The 19,591-nt window shown below is 38.1% G+C and overlaps 1 protein-coding gene across 4 annotated transcripts in view; it reads left to right on the plus strand.

Annotated features, from left to right (window-relative positions):
- The window catches only part of GLCCI1 (glucocorticoid induced 1), a 56,099-nt gene extending 41,189 nt beyond the window's left edge, over window positions 1–14,910 (plus strand). For 2 of the 4 annotated variants that reach the window (XM_065627607.1, XM_065627608.1), the window contains exons 6-8: window positions 4,891–5,101; window positions 10,919–11,039; window positions 12,114–14,910. In XM_065627607.1, coding sequence (XP_065483679.1) covers window positions 4,891–5,101; window positions 10,919–11,039; window positions 12,114–12,462 — 681 coding nt within the window. In that variant the 3' untranslated portion in view covers window positions 12,463–14,910. The remainder of the gene's footprint in view (window positions 1–4,890; window positions 5,102–10,918; window positions 11,040–12,113) is intronic. The other 2 variants (XM_065627609.1, XM_065627610.1) reach the window with 1 other exon arrangement.
- Window positions 14,911–19,591: the final 4,681 nt, after the last annotated feature.

Genomic DNA, 19,591 nt, shown 5'->3' on the forward strand with positions numbered 1-19,591 from the left:
TGAAGCTGTATTCATTTGGCAGGAAAGAATTGGGGAATAGCATACAACCTGCTAAAAACACTGAGAAGGAATTTTACCTTTATTATAGGTGCTGCTCACTATTATTATTATCCCAAAATTTAGGTGCTACATTAATAGCTTTCTGGTTTCTTCCATGTCAGTTTGATAACCACATTTGGACTGTTGCAAGTAAAATAAAATGCATTTTAGTTCTCTTAACTTTTAAAATTTTAGTCTAGTGTTCTTGAACGTTTTTCTATTAGTCTCTCATCTCTTCAGTATAAACTTGGTTTTGTTTTTATTTTTTGTTTTAACAAACTGTTTCTTAGTTCATATATTGAAATCAGACTAGGTCATCCATAGCATAAAAATAAGGTTAAAGAGTTTTATGGATATTACTTGAATTACTTTTTTAATTTAGCTCACAGTTAAAATGGTTAACCAATGAAACTTTCCTCCCAGTTTCATACTTCCCTGCTTACTCTTCAGATACACAAATTGATTTATTTTTTAGACTTGTTTTTTGGTTTTTGTAGTGTCTGATGTTACTCTGTTTTCCCTTTTGCTGATTTGAATTTTTGTAATCCTGCTTTTTAAATTATTTGGAATATGTCTTCTGTCTTCTCTCGTGCTTAGTTCTGTTCTTTGAAACACTCTTCTTTGCCTTTTTTAATATAATATTGTAATGATAATAGAAATTGTACTTCTAAAAGTACAATTACTTACAAAATTAAAAATTGTTGTAGACATTAGTCTTGTTATTTTTGTTTCACAAAGCTAGTTGATGATACAGTAATGTTACGTCATTACCCTTTAATAATCTGACTATAAACTTTAGAGGGATTGCATTGTAAGCAGTGAAAACATTCCGAATATTTCATTCCTTTCAGTTTAGCTGTGTATATTTATATTTTTTCTTGCTTAGGTAGCTGAAGGTGTGGTTTTTTTTCTTGCATAAAACTACGTTAAAGTTGGCTCTTTTGAGTCAAGTTTTAATCACCTCTTTCTCCTCAGATTTATTAATAAACTTTAATTCATTTTTCAATGCATTTATTCGAAGATCCTCGATACATTTTCCTTCCTGTTGTATAACTTGTTGAGTAGCCTTCCAGGAAATCGTGATTTTTGTCTCTGCTCCCACCGTAACTTGTAAGAGGGAATCAGCTTTTTGTGAAGTCATGACAGGCTTTTGTTCTTTGTCCTGTTGTGGCTCCACAACATGAACATTGGAGAGTTTGGGACAGTAAGATGATGGACTTGTTGTAGGGAGTCGGGGGTAAGAAGTTCCCTCTTACAGAATACATTGCAAAAATAATGAAAAGTGCCCTGTTGCAGGACACGGACATGTTCATAGGTCTCCTATTGGGGAAAAAATATTACTGGAGCTATCTTTCAAGTATACAGAAGTAATTAGAAATGAAGCAATTTTGATGGACTATAACACAATATAAGAAAAATTATTTATGTGTCTCTTACTTGATTCCTAATGCTTCTGGAAGTAGATAGCAAGATGGTTTTATGTACCTATTGGAAAACTTAATCCTGTAATAAAAGGGCTGTTTTTCTAATTTGTACAGGTGCAGAGGATCCTTACTTAAATCTTCATATTCTTCATCTGAAAAGTCTGTTTTCTTAGAAGTGCTCCTTCCCAGGATGCATTGGTTTTTTGCATTTGCATCTTATCTAATGCATTGGTGACTTAATTTGCACTAGAAGGAAGAAGCTCTTTCCTGTGCCTGCCTTTGTGTTCCAGTCTAGAGAACAGTTTTTAGTTTTAAATCAAAACCTTTGATCTCAAGAAGTTGCTTTCCAAAAGCTTATAAAGAACAGATTATATTTAAGGCTCCCATTGGTATATTACATCACAGCAGCATTCCTGACGCTACTGAATAGGGTGTTCTTGGCTTTATCCAGTGGAAAGATCGATACTGAAAACAATGTGGTCAATTTTAACAGTGTCTTGAGAAATGCATGCTGTTCTCAAATTGAGCATGTCCGTACCTTTGCAGGGAGCGAAGGGCAGAATGTGACTGTGTCTGAAAACACACTGTCCCGTAGGGGTTGGCAGGTGTCCTGTCAAAATGCATTTGCTGTAAGGTTAGTACATGACTGGACACTCTTGGGAAAAACAAAACAAAACAAAACAAAAAAAACCCACCAAAAAACCAAAAAAAACAACAAAAAAAACCCCCAAACCAAAAACCCAACCAAACAAAACCCACAAAACAAATAAACAAAAAACCAAACAAAAACCCAAAGAAAAACCCCAAAACAACCATAGTACATAGAATGCAGTAACTTCTAGTCATTTTCCATGCATTGAGTGTTATGAAAACTAATAGCAGCTGTACCAAATTAGTTACACTATTTCTTGTATTCTAAGGTTTTTAGAATAGTTTAGGCATGACTCATGGAAAGTAACTTCTAAAGCATTTTTTAATGTTGATTAGGTTTAATACATAAGGTTTTTAAAAAGTGGAATACTTTTAGTTGATATTTTCATCAAGTTTTTTGCACTTGTCAAAACTTGGCTTGAATATTCAGGGAAAGATAAATACAGAAGCACAGAATCTGAAATATTTGCAGGCATTTTCTATGCCTTAAAAGTTATTTTACTTGGAAAGAGTAATAAATACTTGGCTTTCTCTACTTGTGTGTATGTTTAGAGGCATGTCTAAAAATATGGATAACTTTTTGTACCTCAAATTTCAATTCAGTGGAGGTTAAAATATGTGATTTGGGATAGACTTCCTCACTACATCAAACTATGTTGTTCCTCCAGGTGTGGAAGAACATGTGTGTCATCCTAAAGTCTTCAATTATGTGATCACTTACTGGCTTTTTCCCCCCTCTCTGGAATCCTTGCTTTACCTGTTATATAGAGCATAGTGTGTGCACTTAATGAGCACCTGTTTGGTTTTGTTTTCTCCTCATAAGATAGGTGTTCTAATGCTCACTATTAAACTTTGCTTTGAAGTCAGAAATCTGAATTTCTTCCTGGGTTTTTGCTTCTATACAGTAGGAGAGTGTCTGGAGTTTTGTTCTCTTTTTATCTTTCTTCTCACACAGAGGTGCGATAGTATTATCTGCACTTCATGATGGAGAAACACAAATCCATCAGGCTTCTATTATGTAATGTGGTTCTTCAGGTAACTCGGGATACTGCATTCTACTTTAGGAGTTTAAAATGTAGCTCCCATAGTTGCCTTCTGCATCTGTGAATGTTGAAGACTTGTGCAAATCAGCCCTCTACAGACTGGCCATCCAGAAGAGAGAGCGTAAGAGTGAGAGGCTGGTTCAGATGACTTCCTGGCATCACATAGAATTTTTCTGGCAGAGACGGAAATAAAAATGCTGTTCTGCATTGTAGTTATGTTAATTATGAAACTGTTTTCTTTCTACAGCTTCGGTCTTGTTTTTTACCTCTTTTCTGCCCGTGTAACAGATGATATAATGCTTCAGGTCTGTCTTGGGCATGAGATGAGTCATGGCCTGTTGGTGTGATGGGAATAGCAACACGTAGTCATGTTGTAACGCATACGCAGTGTGAACTGAGCTGTTGGAACAGACCACCCAACGGTGTCCAAACATCAGCACTTGATGTAACAGCTCTAGTGTTCTCTTTATAGTGTGGTTTTTTGCTCTTAATTGAAATGCGAAATGGTATTAACTGGACAGCTCATAAGAAGAAAAAGATCATTTTGCTCTGCTGTGTCTGCCTCTTTGTATAATATGAGGTGATTTTCTGGATACACTACTGCTGAAAAGGGGAGAATGCGATACTTGGCCAATAGGTTTCATGCCCTCATTGCTAGCAAAAGAGTGTTGGGTTGCATTTTAGGCTCTGGAACAGGCTGTTATAATTTTGGAGTGTATGAAGAAGAGGAAAGCAATAAAATAAGAAGAAAATGTTCACTTGAAGTCAGAAGGGAAAATACATTAATTTTTTTGTAGCTAGGACATTTAAGCTTGAATACAATCCTCACTAAAGTGAGGATAAAAATGATATTTAAGTTTTGCAGGCATTTTTTCCCCTTCACTGTTAAGCAGAACTGTAATTCTCATTTCATTTTTTACATTGAGAGCAGCACTGTCTTTATGATAAAACTAATTCTCCACTGGGAAAGACAAGTAGAGTGTGCCGATCTGCTTACTGTGAACATGTCTATGCAGCGTATTGCAGAACGGGACACAGCATCATCCAGCTCAGTGCCAACTGGGCTGGTAGGAGCAGGCAGTGTGTCCTAGCTTTGGTTCAAGACAAGGCTTGTGAACCTTGGATAAGCCTGTGCTGTGCATCATCTGCTTAGTTGCCATTTTGTCAGAGGTCACCTACAGAAGTGAAGGATGGAATATGGAGGTACACTGGGGCAGTATGAGTTGCTAGCAAAACTTGGATGGTTTCATTTGTAATTGTAATTCAGGTGGTTGTTATGGCAATAGTATGCTGTTGCATTTGACATTTTCTACTTTCCCTTTTATCCAAATGTGATCTCTGTCAGGGTACTTGTTTTTCCCTCATAACAGCAGTGACCTTTATCGAAAATGGTGTTACTAAGTATAATTAGAGGTCTCTTTGTTGGGGAGGCTTTCTTTTTTTAAGCTATCGTAAAACGTACAAAATCATAATACTAGCATGTGTCGAAGTGCATTCTGGTGTTAACTTTGCATTAAGAGGATGCAGTTGTCTTGGAACATTTGCACATTGTCTCAGCATTCAACATAATGAAACGTATGTTGTGTCCATTGTACATTGCATTATTTACTTGTGTAAAAGTTGTTCTTTCAAAAACGGCTTGCTTCATTACTTCTGCTATGAGTGCTACAGGCTACCATTGCTTAGGAGTTTGATCTTTTCTCTGTAACCTGACTTGCTTGTTTCTCTTGCAGCCTCTGGATATCCCTGATGGTCGAAGGGCCCCATTACCTGCTCACTATCGTAGCAGTAGCACACGGAGCATTGACACACAGACTCCATCTGTCCAGGAGCGCAGCAGCAGCTGCAGCAGTCATTCACCATGTGTTTCTCCCTTTTGCCCTCCTGAGTCTCAGGATGGGAGTCCTTGCTCAACAGAAGATTTGCTCTATGACCGTGATAAAGGTGAGAGTAGAATGGCCTGCATTTACCTATGGGAGGCATGTAATGTCCTGCTTTTACAACTACCTTCATTTTACTCATTACATCAGTTTTTGTTGTTTTTGTTTGATTGTTGTGGAGGGATTGAGGATTTATCTTAAAATTGGTTTTGTTTGTTTACATATCTTTTTCCCTCTTGTTTGTGAAACTTCACAAACATCTTCCATAAATACGTCAGAGGAGCACAGCAAACAGTCTTCACTATTTATGAAGATTCTAATGTGAAGTATTCAGACTGTATCATGTTTATGTTTAAAAAAGGTTTCAAGAAGGTTTCTGGTAGACAATGTATTCATCATGGGTGAGTTACTTGCTGATCAGAATGGTGATGATGAAGTTTTGGCTGCTTTTAAAAGTACTCTGCTTTGTAATTCTTACATTCCACTTGAAGCTATTTGGTGAGGAGCTCAGAGTTTGAACAATCTGATGGAGAGTCATTACTTGTCTGTATGTTTTATAACAACCCAAAATTTCTGAATAATATGTCAATATCCTGCTTTTTTTTTTCCAAAGTCTGTAAAATGTCATTTGGTTTTGTAGAAGGAGTAACTCTAGTTTCAGTAATTAGGAATTACTGACAGAACATGTAGTGTGAAAATATAGGCATCAATGTGAAAAGACTGGTGGTTTTTTTTTTTTTGGACAGCTGTTTACTAATGAAATTATTCTTGGGCTTCTGGTCAGCTAGCTGGAAATGCAGACTTTAGTTTAGAGGGATACAGGGTTTGGGTAAAACATGCAAGCTAAGGGTAGTAAGTTTCACAGAGGAAATGAAAAAAGATTTTGTGTCGATTTACTAATGAGCTAAAGACAGCAGTATTTTGAGGTTATAAGTGAGGTTAAGCTTTTTCTGTAAATAGTCTCTGTTTAATAATTCATAAAATAATTTGGGAATAAGATTGAGGAAGCCAGCAGAAGTACTAGCTTTCCTTGGTTTCTGAGCAGTATTGGATTTAAAAGGAAGTAGCAGAAAACAAATCCACCTGCCCAAATTCTGTACTGGAGGTGGATGTGTCCATGTGCGTAAGTTAACCACATCAAAGTAAAAGACTTAGCCCAACATGATAGTTGGCCATGCTCCAAAAAGAACAGATATTAGCTCCCTCCACCCTGCTTCTCTTGTATTAATAGTATGCATATGAATTGTAATGTTTTGTCAACGCTCAATCACTATAGAGACATCCAGTAAAGTGCTAGCACACAGGGAAGCGTCTTGATGGGTAAATTTGTTCACATATGTCCTGGTAACAAATAACAGTTTAAAAATGAGGAAATGAAAATAACAATTCCTTCTGCAGTTAGTACTGAATTTTCAGTTTATTTTATTTGCAGTAGCAAGTGAAGACAGTTTGAAATCGTGCATCTAACCATAATGCTTTTCAGAGGATTTTATCTCGTCTTGGATTTTTTAAGCAGCTAATTGGAGTAAAATTTATTGCTGAACTTCCCAATGAGTAGGTACTTATTTGTGGATTTTGATTTTAAGACTGGCTTTAATGCTAAGTTTGTATCAAAAGTCTGCTTTAGTAGTAGCGTCTAGGTGATAGTGATTAACAGCCAGCTTTGTGAAGTTAATATAATTGCTTTTTTAAATTAGTTTAAGTTAGATACTTAATACTGTGCTTATGAAAGATAAAAGCTTGAACTGCTCATCACAACTTTGTTTAAGGACAAGATGAACTAGAAAAATGTATAGCAGTTTTTTGGCAGAAAGTGATTTCTTCAGAGGTTGTAAAAGTATAGCCAAAAAGGGACCTTTTATGCTCAGAGCATTAAGATCCCGTAGGCCAGTTGTTCTGAATAAGAATGTTATCTTCAAATAGTTTAGTTATAGATAAATGAGGGATATAGGTAGAAATTATAAGGGAATAGGAAGTTTTGAGAGACAGTTTATTAACATCTGTTGAGGATGTTAACTGCTTTATAAAACAAACTCACCAAGTTTTTCGCACCTTAATTTTAAAGGTTTTTGTGATGCTAGAATAAAACCATCATGAGTTTGCTGTGAGGCCTGTTAAGTCTTGAAAAATGCATTTATGTATGACCAAACAGACATTTTAAAGCCAAGCTATTTTTCTGTTACTTGTCTCAAGTTGAGGTTGTAGCTTCCTCTCTACAGAAATAACTTGATTTTACCATTACAAAAATATAATTGTCAGCTTTATGAATGCTCCTGAGTGTGTTGCTGAATAGGAAAGGAAGGTTAGTAGTTTGACTGAGAGACATGAGCAGTGAGAGGAGCCAGCGCTCTGTACAGACACAGCACTGCTTTACATTTCTAAAGCATCTTTTATTTCTTGTGCAAAGCTCTGCTTTGGCCCGAGGCCCTCACAGCTGCTCCTTGGACTCTATCAGCTGTTTGGTTTACATTTCTGCAAGAAGCTGCTAAATCTATTGAACTTTTCAAAAGAAAGTGGAAGCTAAGTTTCAGAAAAGGCCCACAATAGTGCTCTGAACGGAGCAGGGATACTAAATGGCATAGATTGGAGCAGAGAGGGAAGGGTGAGGCAGAAGATATTTTAATGGCATCTGGCTTTATGATTTTGGTTTCAAATATCAGCCTATTGCAAAGTAAGTTACTGCCTTGCTGCATTACAGCTACCAGTTTCACTAGATCTGTTTTATGATACTCTGGTCCATGAAACTATAAATCAGAGTGCTGTGTAACATACTTAGCAGCAGTGACAGAAGTAAAGTTCAAAAGCATCCTAAGGTATAAGCAGATTAAATTTGCTGGTGTGTGTTTGTTGTGTTGGTTGGGTTTTTTGTTTTTTTTTGGTTTTTTACAAAAAGAGAGCATAACCTGTTTTTCAGGGATTGTGATTTGAGTGTTTTGGTGTAGCTTTGTGTATTCCTGCTGTTGCTAGCAGGCTGTTACGAGCAACGTGTTCATGAAGATGAACTGAAGATACTTTTAAACTTCTGGGCATCTGATTCATAGGTTTTAAAATGAAAATTGTATATGAACTCTTTGGATAGTCGTAAGAAACAAAGGCATTTTTGAACCCATCTAAACAAATCCCAAGGCTCACTGGCGAAGTTTCCTGTTTCCTTTAAGTTTTGTCACTGAAAACATTTTTTTACAGATTCTTTTTTAGTTTGCCTCTTTGCTTGCTATGATATATGCAAACTTGTGGTATGAGGTCTTCTGGTTAAAATAGTACTTCTAGTGTTCAGTTACAGCCTTACTCTAGATAACAGAATATATCCATTTTGAATATTTATGTTTAGAAATTCTGTGTAATAAGGCCCCATATTGTCTGCTATGTGCTTATGGTAACAAAACTCACTTTAAAGGTTGCATCTGTTAATCTTCAGTCGTTGTTATCTTAATGAAACTGGGTGAGTTGGTCGGGACGTGCCAGCAGAGCACACCCTGCTGGTGGAAGCCTGGGAGATGCAGACGTGTCCTCTGACGGGAAGGCTCACGCATTGCAGCCTCTGAAAAAGTAAGATAAAAAACAAGTGTAAATTGCTCGGTTTGAGAATACACACTTGCAGCATCATTAAGGATTAATAATGTGACAGTTTAGCACTTAAGAGTTTACAGGATACACAAGCAGAGACTGGCTTAAGCTGTAAATTCCACCTCTTACCACTTCAGTTGGCGGCCCGTTTTCCCAGTGCCCTTCCGCTCTCTCACCGCTGCCGTATGCGTAGGGCTGATACTGAGCTCGGACGTGGCAGCCTCCTAATAACCACGCGTATTTTCAAATAGTAGTGTGGAGTGTGCTTGGTCAAAATGAAAAGCTAGCAACTTAGTAAGCTTTAAAAGCAGAGAGGGTAAAGAGAGAAAAAGAATGGTTGAATTACACAATATATGTGTATTTTTTTTTTACTTGTTTAACAGCTGTCTCATATGGAAAGTTTCAGCCAGACAGTGCTAAATAAACTGAAAACTTGATTGAAAACTGAACTGGCTAGACAAGGCTCTGAATCTTCCAAGAACTGACTGAACTTTGAATTTGGTTCGATTCTTTCCTTGAATGTACTTCTGCAGTTTTCCACTATTTGGTGGAATGAACAGTAGCACACTTTATTTCTCTGGGTTTTTAAATAGAAACTTGGATCTTCTATTTTAAATATTAGAAGGAGGAAACAAACTGTCTGGGTTCTGTTAATGATTTCTGTGTTTGGAATGAGCTGTGTGGGCCAAGAGTGGAAAGATGCCAATAGGACCATCATGCTCCCAGCTTGGCAAATATCTGTATTGTCTCTAAGCTTTTCCAGCCTTCATACAGTTAACACCTAAAATTCTGTAAATAGAAGTTCTGTGTTGGCTCTACAGCAGGAAAGAGCTGAATAATCAATACGCTACTGAGGTGCACTTCAACTGTGTTTTTTTCTCATCTCTTTCATAGTAAATCTCTAAAGGGAAGTGTGACATTTGAGTTGATTTGTGTCTTGTTGCAAGAGGAAGCAGAGATGTTTCAAAACCTCTAATGATTAGCCTTTGTATTTGAGTCATGGTTATACAAATGTTTATGTAGTTACTGTTTGCAAGCTGTTAAAGACAACCTTATGTGCTTCAGTGGATCTAGATCACAGTGCTTGAAGCTTTGGTTGGTTTTCCACTGTTGCTGAGAGGGCAGACATGAACAGCAGCAGAATAAACAAAGGTATCTGAGTTTAAAATGGTGAGGTACCCCACGTCAGTGGAAAGACTTGAAAGGAGCTAAAGCAAGAGCAGTTATTTCTCTTCGAATAAGGTGTGTTTGTAAGTTGGGGCATCCTCTTTAACCTTACCACTTTTTTTTTTTTTAATTGTAAGTCCAAGCAGAGAATAGGGAGCCACTAATACCAGCCTGAGATAGGTGTTGGTCTTTGAAAAGGTAGAAACCACTGCAGAAGGCTAGTTTTCTGTGAGTAATTATTTTTGTACCGATGTCGTTTCCTTAATGCATTAAATATCATGTTGTCAAGACGAATGCTTAAAGTCCTTTCATAGTATTAATTTTGGAAACTGTTGTGCTTCTGTCATTACTGGAGTGGAGTCTCACCTCTTACATTTTCCAAGAAGTACAAAGAAATCTGCCTATTGCCTTTCATTCTTGATCTTCACACCTTCAGTTCTAAGTGTGTCTGGTAGTAACTTGTAAAATACATGCAAACAGGTACAGCTATGAAGAATACTTACAGCATATAGTTAGTAGTGATGAGAGAATTGACTTGTGGAAATTTTATTTTGGATGCAAAAATGTCTTCACAATTGTGAAGCAAATAATGTAGGGCATTGTAATGATGAGGTGTCAGTACCTGTATTAGAAATGTGCTTTGTTTCTTTACAACTTTTGAGCTATTCATGAGACTAAGGTCAATATTGCAGTGAATAATTACATTTTAAAATAAAATACATGCGGTATACACACATTTTCAGTAGCTGTGTTTATACAGTGAAAAGGCGTATTATCATTACCACTCATAATTATTCTGCATGTGTTATGCATATTACCTTGTTCATTTATGGGTTTTGAAATACATAATAAAGAATGTATTTGTTTCCAGGATCGCAGCTCTGCTTTGTTCTGATTACAGTGTTCTGGATAAAAATATCCTCCTGTTATGTTTTGTTATGTGATAGATTACTGCTGCACTGAAGCTTTTATTCAGAAGAAATGTGCTATACAAGGGTGTTAGAAATAGCCTGCGATAAAGGAGGCATTGTGGTAGAAGCAAACCAGCATGGTGGCTAAATTGTGAAAAAAGGCATCTTGTTTGGAAATCGACTTTAATTTAAAAGCACTCTCAATCTCTAGTAATATAACTGCTTTAAATTTTCAGACAGTGGGAGTAGCTCACCGTTGCCCAAGTATGCTTCATCTCCCAAACCAAACAACAGCTACATGTTCAAACGAGAGCCCCCAGAGGGATGTGAGCGAGTGAAGGTCTTTGAGGAAATGTCGTAAGTAATGCCTTTTATATCAGCTGGTATCTGCAAAGCAGTAAACCTGTTTACTGAAGCCTATTCAACTGCAGATGAATAAACTATTCCAGCTGATGAGTTTTTCAGGAGCAAACTATTCTTAGAGTTTGTACAGAAGAGAAGTTGAAGTGTTCACGTTGGTTTGAAGAGGAAATGGAGTCTTTTATGCTTGAACTCTTTTTGTGCATTTATAAAAGGCAACAAAAATCCAAGCAGAAAAGATAAGGTACATTTAATTTCCTAAGCATCTGTAAAACTCTTTCCATACCTTTTTTTAATTACCTTGAAATGTTCATGGCTTAAAACAAAAACTCTCCTTGTCATAATCATTTGTCAGTTTCAAGTATAGGTTATGTTTTGATATGTATAAAACACATAGAATGGTGTGAAACCCATGTGAAGTGTTTTCAGACAGTAGTACACTTATGGCATAGACTTTGCTCAATATTTTTGCTGAGCAATAAGTAGGAAATTAAACTTTTGGACATCGTGTCTTTTTCCCATAGACCCAGCAGCATTGGAGCACGTGCTGTGGAGGTTACATGCTTAGCTCCTGTGGATGAGAGACTTAAGGAGGGCACATTTCTTGTGCTAACAGCATTTATTGCCTGCTAGATGGTGAAGGAGCAATGTTGGGTTGTGGAGGAGGCCTCCAGACATATTACATAATATGGGAAAGGAGAAGTCTATTTCATGGAGGTTCTCAAAGAGATTTAACATAACTAAATGTGTTGTTGCTGCGTTGTTTTTATTGAAGAAGAATTTGTGCCATTCTAAATTCCCGCGGCATTTTTTCATGTGCGTTTGTACTGCGGAGTTTTTCTTGCTGGAAGTTGCATGTTTATCCAGTAACTATCAAGTCATTTTTCTGACGGCACTGTTTTTGATGCTGTGGATCAGTTAGCTGACTATCAATATGGAAGATGTTTGCCCCTCCGTCCAGTTAATCCCATTCCTTGCCATTCACATTTTAGCAATGTGTAGAACCACAAAGTTCATGATGTATAAAACATCTTGGTTGGCCAGGTATGTAATCTTTTTTCTTGTTTGTAGGTCTCGTCAGCCTGTCTCAGCCCCTCTCTTTTCATGTCCTGACAAAAACAAGGTTAATTTCATCCCAACCGGATCAGCTTTCTGTCCTGTAAAACTTCTGGGCCCCCTCCTTCCCGCTTCAGACCTGACGCTGAAGAACTCTCCAAACTCTGGCCAAAGCACAGCTTTGAGCACCCTGACTGTTGAGCAGCTTTCGTCTCGGGTCTCTATCTCCTCTCTGTCAGATGACACCAGCACAATGGACTCTACAGAGGTCCTGGTACCACAACCGTCCCAACAGCAGCAGCTGCTTCTGCAAGAAATTCAGACTGAAGACAGTTCCTCTCCTCAGAGCTACGTGTTAATCTAGACGAAGGTGGAGCAGGCCTCTGCCCCGAAACAAGGATTGAGGAGGTGATAGTCCAGATACATCTGCATGAGGTGGCAACCTTTCAGAACAACATGGAATACTTAGCAGCATTCAGAAAAATATCTCAGCACTGTTCTTCGCAGGGACAGAATTCATGTTCAGCATTTTTTGTGAGGAAGCAGTAATGCCTGCAGAATCCATATATCATTAAGCGTTTTAAGTGGAGACTATGCATTTCATAGTGCGTTTGACCAGATTAGTACTGTGTCCTGTGTTCTGTTTCAAATTCTACAGTATAAATAAGCTCTCTCTCTCTATATATATATAAAAAAAAAGTTGCCTGTCTGAATAGAAGATGTCTTGCTGTGTTGTGTCCTATGGAAAATACTGTACTTCAGGATTATGTTTACAATTGATCCAGGTGTTTATGTTTCTAACTTCTGTAATACACACAATGCAAAAAAAAAAAAAAATGGCCACAACAATTGCACAGTGCCCACCCTATGGCCTAGCTTCAGGTACTTCTCTCGAAGTGTAAACTCAGGTAACTTGGAATGTATATCATATTGGGATTATAAAATATTTTACAGCTACAAAGCTAAAGAGGGAACATCACTCTTTTGCCTTTCCTTATTTTATGCATTAATATTTCCTCATTACATTCCACTTTCTTGGAATAAGTGCATTCAGATCCAGGTGAGCGATGACCCTGGACATGGGTGAACATGAGGAGAACCAGCAAATCTGTGATGTATATCACTTTGTCATGTGCTTACAAGTAAAACAACTGTTGCATTTACTGTCATTTCTATATATGTAAAAATGTGGCATTTAAGGGTTTCAGGTGTTGCTCAGTTAATGACTGTTAAACTGTTGCAAATAAAGTGTTCAGTACTAGGCTGTACATGAGAAACATTCCACGGTGTGTGTGAGAGGATTTTGAAAGACAAGAATGTTTTTGTTGAAGGACAGAAATTCTTTCAGGTTTCACAGGGGGGCGATGGGGATTTCCTCTCATGTTTTTGTTGGCAGTTAAGGATGTGAAATGCTACTGTTACCGTCTAAAAGTCAAATTAATGTTTAGTTTCTCTTTTGGAAATGTTCATTCGTTTGCTGGTTGGAAATAGGTTTTCAGATTTTGTCAAGCAGTGTTAGAGGAGCAGCATTTTATTTATGTAGTAAGTAATTGTGTTTGGATTAAAGTCCAAAAGTAGCAAGTAGGTGTTCTAAAAAAGGGGTAGGGAAAACCGTAGTTTTAAGTTCATGTTACTTAAAGCTTCTCCCATAACTTTCAGTTACTTAAGTTGTATGTGTAAAAGTGTGTTTCCCCCCCTCCTTATGTGTGAATAAAACCCAATCCTTGTAAAATAATCCTGGTTTTGCAGGCTGGACACTTTCTCAAAATAGTACATGGCAAGAACGCGTCAGTGGTGCTCTTCTATTGTACTGGAACAAGAGGAGTGTTGCTTTCAGAGATAATTTCCTGTGATACAAAGAGGACCCCAAAGGCAAAATAAACTTGATGTTCTTGCTCCATTGCTTTCAGCTCAGTGGAACTACATTTTTGCTGTCTGCTCCTGAGAGAATAAGGTTCACCTTTTCCAGGAATTGAAGAGATTAGTAGCCTGCAGCTACTGAGCATTTAAACTTGCTCCATTATGGTTTTTTTTTCTCTTTGGAAGGTGAGGTTGGAGGGGGTGAGAGTGAGCCACCAATAACTACTCACTGAGTATGTGCTTTCTTTGGAGATAAAGCATCATTTCCTTTTGATTACTGAGGTTTTGTTAATAATGTCTTACAAGGTGGAATTTGAAGCCTATAACATTCACGGTTTTTGACTCCCCTAGCAGAAAACATAGGAGAGAGAGGTCTGTCTCTAGCCATTTTCATGTGAGAAACCACCTTGAAACACAAGAGCCACCTTTTACCCTACTAATCTCAGGCCTAGGTGAAAACTATATATTTTGTAGACTGAAGATGAAGGGGAGAAAATACTCGTGATGTAAGTATCGATTCCTTTTAATATTTTTCTTTCTAGGTTAACATCGCAGTTTGACCTTTTTATGCTCTGGTTATGTCCAGATAAGAAATTGTAGTCTCAGTTATTGGTGTTAGGTTACCAGGGGATGTGATGAGTGGTTTTTAGATCGGTGATGAACTCTCTGCAATATTTGCAATGCCATTATGTGTTCTCTTAATTTTTTTCCACGAGAAACTAAATATTAATTAAATTGCACATATGTTCTTAGCAGATTTGAAGGTTTTGAACCAAATGTGTTAAAGCTAATGCTTTGCCATGTAAATTTCCCAGCAGTTGTTTATCTCAATTGTATTCTACATCCAGCTGTAGAAAATTGTCAAATATTGTTTAAAGTTTTGTACATAGTTGTACTGTTATTTCTAGCCGCTGTGCTGAACAGTATTCAAGTTATCACGCCATATATTGCTTTACACAAGAAAATGTGTGGCTTTTGTTTTGTATTTTTTTCAGTATAGAAGTTACTGTGTCTTATTTAAATAAAAATTATAGTTAAAAAAAGTGGTGAGGAAAACACACAAAAGCAGTGGTTCATTTATTTGTTTTGGAAACTGTGCATGAAGCACCATAGAATGAGATAGAAATTTAATATTGTTCCAAATTTACATCTAGAATAATGTCAACCATGTATCTTTATGACTAGTGGGCTATGTCATCTAGAATAAGATAATCTCTTGTCTATTGATTTTTGCATAACTGTTCCAGGAAGGGGGGAAAAAAAATCTAAAAATGGCTGAATGCTTAAATATGCTTAAAAATAGCATATTTCTGCATATAATGAGGTTTTTCTTTCTTCAGAGCATAGGAAAAAAAAATCAGTTAAGTATTGTTGGAAACTGTATCTGCTGCTGTGTTTGTGGTATGGCTAATTTCAAGTTCTCTGTTGAAAATTATGAAAGCCATTAGATGTTTCACTATGCGAAACTAAACTAAACCCCCAAAGGATGTGGTATAAATCTACTGACAGTCTTGGTTTCATGTTTTGTATGAGTCAAGTGATTGTCATTTGACTTGCAGAATAATTCTTTCCAGATGGGGGGCGAGGGGGAGGGAGGAAGGAAGAAGAATAATATTTAAATACATGTAAATCCTCCAAACTCAGTGTTTACTGAAGATCTCTATGGCACTAACCAGCAAGTATGGCTTAATGCTTATTATCAGTAAGTGGAAATTCAAGCTTTCAGCATCCCAAAGATTACAATATTTTGCTATGACTGTGTTCAAAACGTTAACTTAAAGTTAAGCTGGAAGTCTGGAGCCTCAAGACGGTGTAGATCCCTCCCTGTTATCAAGATGCCCGATGTCCTTCCGTCAGAAAGGTCTTGGTTTCAGCCGTTCCATCATGGGTTTGTAGGGCTCGTGAGGAGCAGCTTTGTGACCTCCTTGTCCTCTGCGTGGATTTGGCTGCGGCAGCTCTGGGCTGTCCTTGCATGGGAGGGCAGCCTCCTCTCAAAAATTACTTCGACAAAAGCATGTAGCTTGCCCTGAGAGGACGTGATGCAACATGTACCACGGGGAAGGTTTTCACCATCCCTGTGAGCCGAGGCCGTGCCTGGTTAGTTACGGCTGTGGTAACGTGCCACTTCCACCCAGGCGGCGCTTTGAAGTTGCGTGCGCCGTGTCACTCACTGTGTGTTTCTTCCTCGACGCCAAAACGAGCCATCCGGAAAGTGCCGAGAGTAGAGAGCTAATGAAATAATCTTGCTTTATGTCCTTGCTTTGTGACTGAAAGATCTTCCTTGGCTTTAACGCCACATTTTGTAGCAATTAGTTTAGGAAGGTGGGCTCTTCAGAGCCGGGAGGACTGTGTCCGGGGAGCCCTTGGCTACCTGCGCTGCGGGGAGCGGCAGCAGACAGTGACCCACTGCTTTTATGAAGCGGGGTGCTGTCAGGGAAATGATTTATGGCTTCCTGACAAACCAGCTCTTGGGAAGGGCCAGATACTGGCTCAAGGGTTGAGTCTCCATATCTTCGCAGCATTTAAACATAAGCCTGGAGTAATACAAAATAAACACAAGAAATGGAATAGGTTAGAGATGTTGGCTGACATTGCAGTTGCAAGCGAAGACCACTGAGGCTTAGCAAACCAGCTCCTGGCCTTACTCCACGGTATGGATTGACACCTTCATCTGTTACTTGAGGTAAAATCCAAGCAGCTTGAAGATGACAGATGACTAGTAGAAATCAGTTTCTGTTGTAAAACAGGCTGGCTTGCTTTGCAAAATATAACCATGCTAACACAAATTTGAAGGACACAAATGGGAGGAAATAACCATAGTTCCTGCAGTGTGTTTCCAAAACCTAAATGCAAGGAAAAAGTGAGTGAAAGCTGGGAAAGTACATCCATTTCTGGGATGTGCACGTACAGGCGTTCATAGTTCATGCTTGGCTAAAGGAAGTTGTTTGATCAAAGATTGTCATGCAGTTAAAATATGTGTATCTTGTTTCTGTTTGCATTAGTGTAACCGGTTCTGGAAAACGATGTAGTTCAGGAGAGACTGAAAGGCTGGAGAAGGCTCAAGGAAGAGCTGTAGGAATGGGTGAGGTACTGGAAAAAACACACAGGAACGCTTTGTAGGAGCTCGACATGTTTAACAGTTGAGAGTGACTTAATTCCAGCTAGTAAATACCTACATAGGAAATACTTTGTAATGAGCTACTTAAATTTAACAGACATGGAATACTAAGCTCAAGCAGTAAGAAAGTGAAGCTAGATAAATTCACACTAGGAATGTGGACTTACTGTAGCACTGAAGATAATTAGCTACTGGGCCAACTTGTAGAGGTGGGTTTTTTTTCAAGTATTGGTATGTTTAAAATGACATTATTTCACAAAAGACGTGCTCAAAGAAGATCTTTTTATAAGCCTTACTAGCTCATGATTATTTTTGGCTGTTTAGATTTCAGTTGACTTTAAAGAGATAGTTTTTTTTTAAGTACCTTAAGTGTTGTCACCTCACTAAAAAAAAAATAGCATGCTGCAATATTTTTAACTAGGGAATTAACACTTTTTTTTTTGACTGTCTGGAACAGGTCTTTGAAGTTAATTTCTGGCTTCTGAAAGTTTTAGGTTTGTGTTGCACATGAATGAAGTCTGCAGTGAAGCAGAGATGCTTGAGTAGCTTTATAGTCGTTTCAATTTCTGACACCTCCTCAGTAACACCATAATTTTGGAGAGAGGGCAGGAAAACAGTAGATGGTGGCTTTTTGTAGTGCAAGAGGTCACAGAAATAATTTGTCACTCAAGTGGGGCTGATAGGAAAACACTGAGGAGGTAGAGCATTTCCTTGGTAAGGACCATGTTGGAAGTGAGTGAACATGCAAATTAAATGGCGAATTCAACTGAACGAGAATAGCAGTCAGATGAAGCTGGATAGAAAGATGAGCCCCTTTTTTGAGAAGAACGTGAAATTTTTTCAGGTTGTAACAAGTTCTCATGTTAAATTGGCTGCCTTGAGCTGTAGCCTGGAAGCTCAGATGCAGAGGAACTGGAAACCTGGGAGAAGAGGAAGTTGTGTAACTTTCTTTTCCCCTTGAATTAGAGACTGAGCTTGTTAATGAAGCACAATTAGACTAATAACTATGCCTCTAGAAAAATAATTCCTGGGGTTTTAAAATTTTTTGTGTGTATGTACATAGTGAAATGACTGGTTAAACTCCGCAGTGATTTGTACAGCTGTTGGTTGAGCAACAGGGTTTGCTCAGGGCAACGTGTGTTCAGTAATACCCGTGATAATCTATTTCTTGTACCTTTATTTTTATTTCTCCAAATAAGCTATAAGTAAATAGAATTATCTAAATCTAGACTGCCAGGCATAGCAGTCATGTTAACTAATTCTGGGTGTCTTAACTGCTTACTGCAGGAGATGAGAACTGAGAGCTCTTGAGATTTTTGTGGAAGGAGGTTCTTCCTCCAAGGAGGAGAAAGCTAAAAGAAACTAGACTCCATGTTAAGGTTTGGTGCCTGAACGCTGGGTGATGTAATTACTCCTTTCTGATTTCTATTTGGATAAGAATTTCTATCTCAATGATACAGAGTTTTCTCAGGGAGTAACATCCTCCCTTTTCATAAGATTGGTGGTATCTCTGGGCTTATTACATTGGGAAGGAAGAACTCATTTTTGTGAAAAATCAAAAAAGTAAGGGTTCTGCCTTTGGAAACTAAACATTGTTCTTAGGAAATACCAAAAAAACCCCCCACAAACCACTACCACACCAAAAAAAAACCCCAACCAACCAAAACAAACAAAGAACAACAACCAAACAAAAAGCTTGATTCTGCTTTTGTGATTCCTTTGGATTCTAATTCATTGTACCTCCTGAGAATGCTGAAAAACAGCGTTTCAGTCACTGAAAAAATAAAAAGTTTCAGGTGTAGCCTTATGACACTGCAGAGGTGGTACTATACTGTAGGCTTTCACTGCATGGTTTCGTTTTGGGTGGGGTATGTTAAGGATTGCCACCTCAGTCAGAGGCTCTTGTTCACAAAATGAAGTTGGGTACAATGGTGGATGGTAATAGGTCTTTTACCCTCTAAGCAGTAGGAAAGCAAAGGCAGCCTAGGCCTTACTTCACCTGGTTTGGAAGGTAATCTTATAGGTGCATATTTGTACATACAGGGTGCTCTTTGGGTTGGGAAGACACTGGACACCTTAATACTCCAGAGAAGCATAAGCCTGGATAAATGTCATTCATTCTCCAAATGAGGCCATCTATAGATTGCTATGTCTCTTTGGTGTCATCCTAACTGAAAGGCTGTTGAATGCAGCACCCGTAGCATGATTCGGTTTTGTATCAGTAAGTGAGAAGATGTACCTACTAGACTGGACAACAAACTAGACACTCAGGAAAATAAAACTAGTTTGGGCATCCTGTGAGTACTTCAGTGTGGGGCATCCCAGCAGCCTGGAGTCTTTGGTACTTGGACAGCTGTGCTGTGGTACCTGTGGGAATGCATTGAGGGAAACTAAATGTCTGAAGATGTATGTGCCTTTGGGATTAGGGACCGTTGAATACAGTTGTAAGAATATTGTGGATGTGGAAAGTTGGTTTGTGGATATAACACTTTTGATCAAAAACTTTTGTATTTGT

The sequence above is a fragment of the Caloenas nicobarica genome, chromosome 2 (assembly GCF_036013445.1).
Source record: "Caloenas nicobarica isolate bCalNic1 chromosome 2, bCalNic1.hap1, whole genome shotgun sequence".
Classification (NCBI taxonomy): Eukaryota; Metazoa; Chordata; class Aves; order Columbiformes; family Columbidae; genus Caloenas; species Caloenas nicobarica.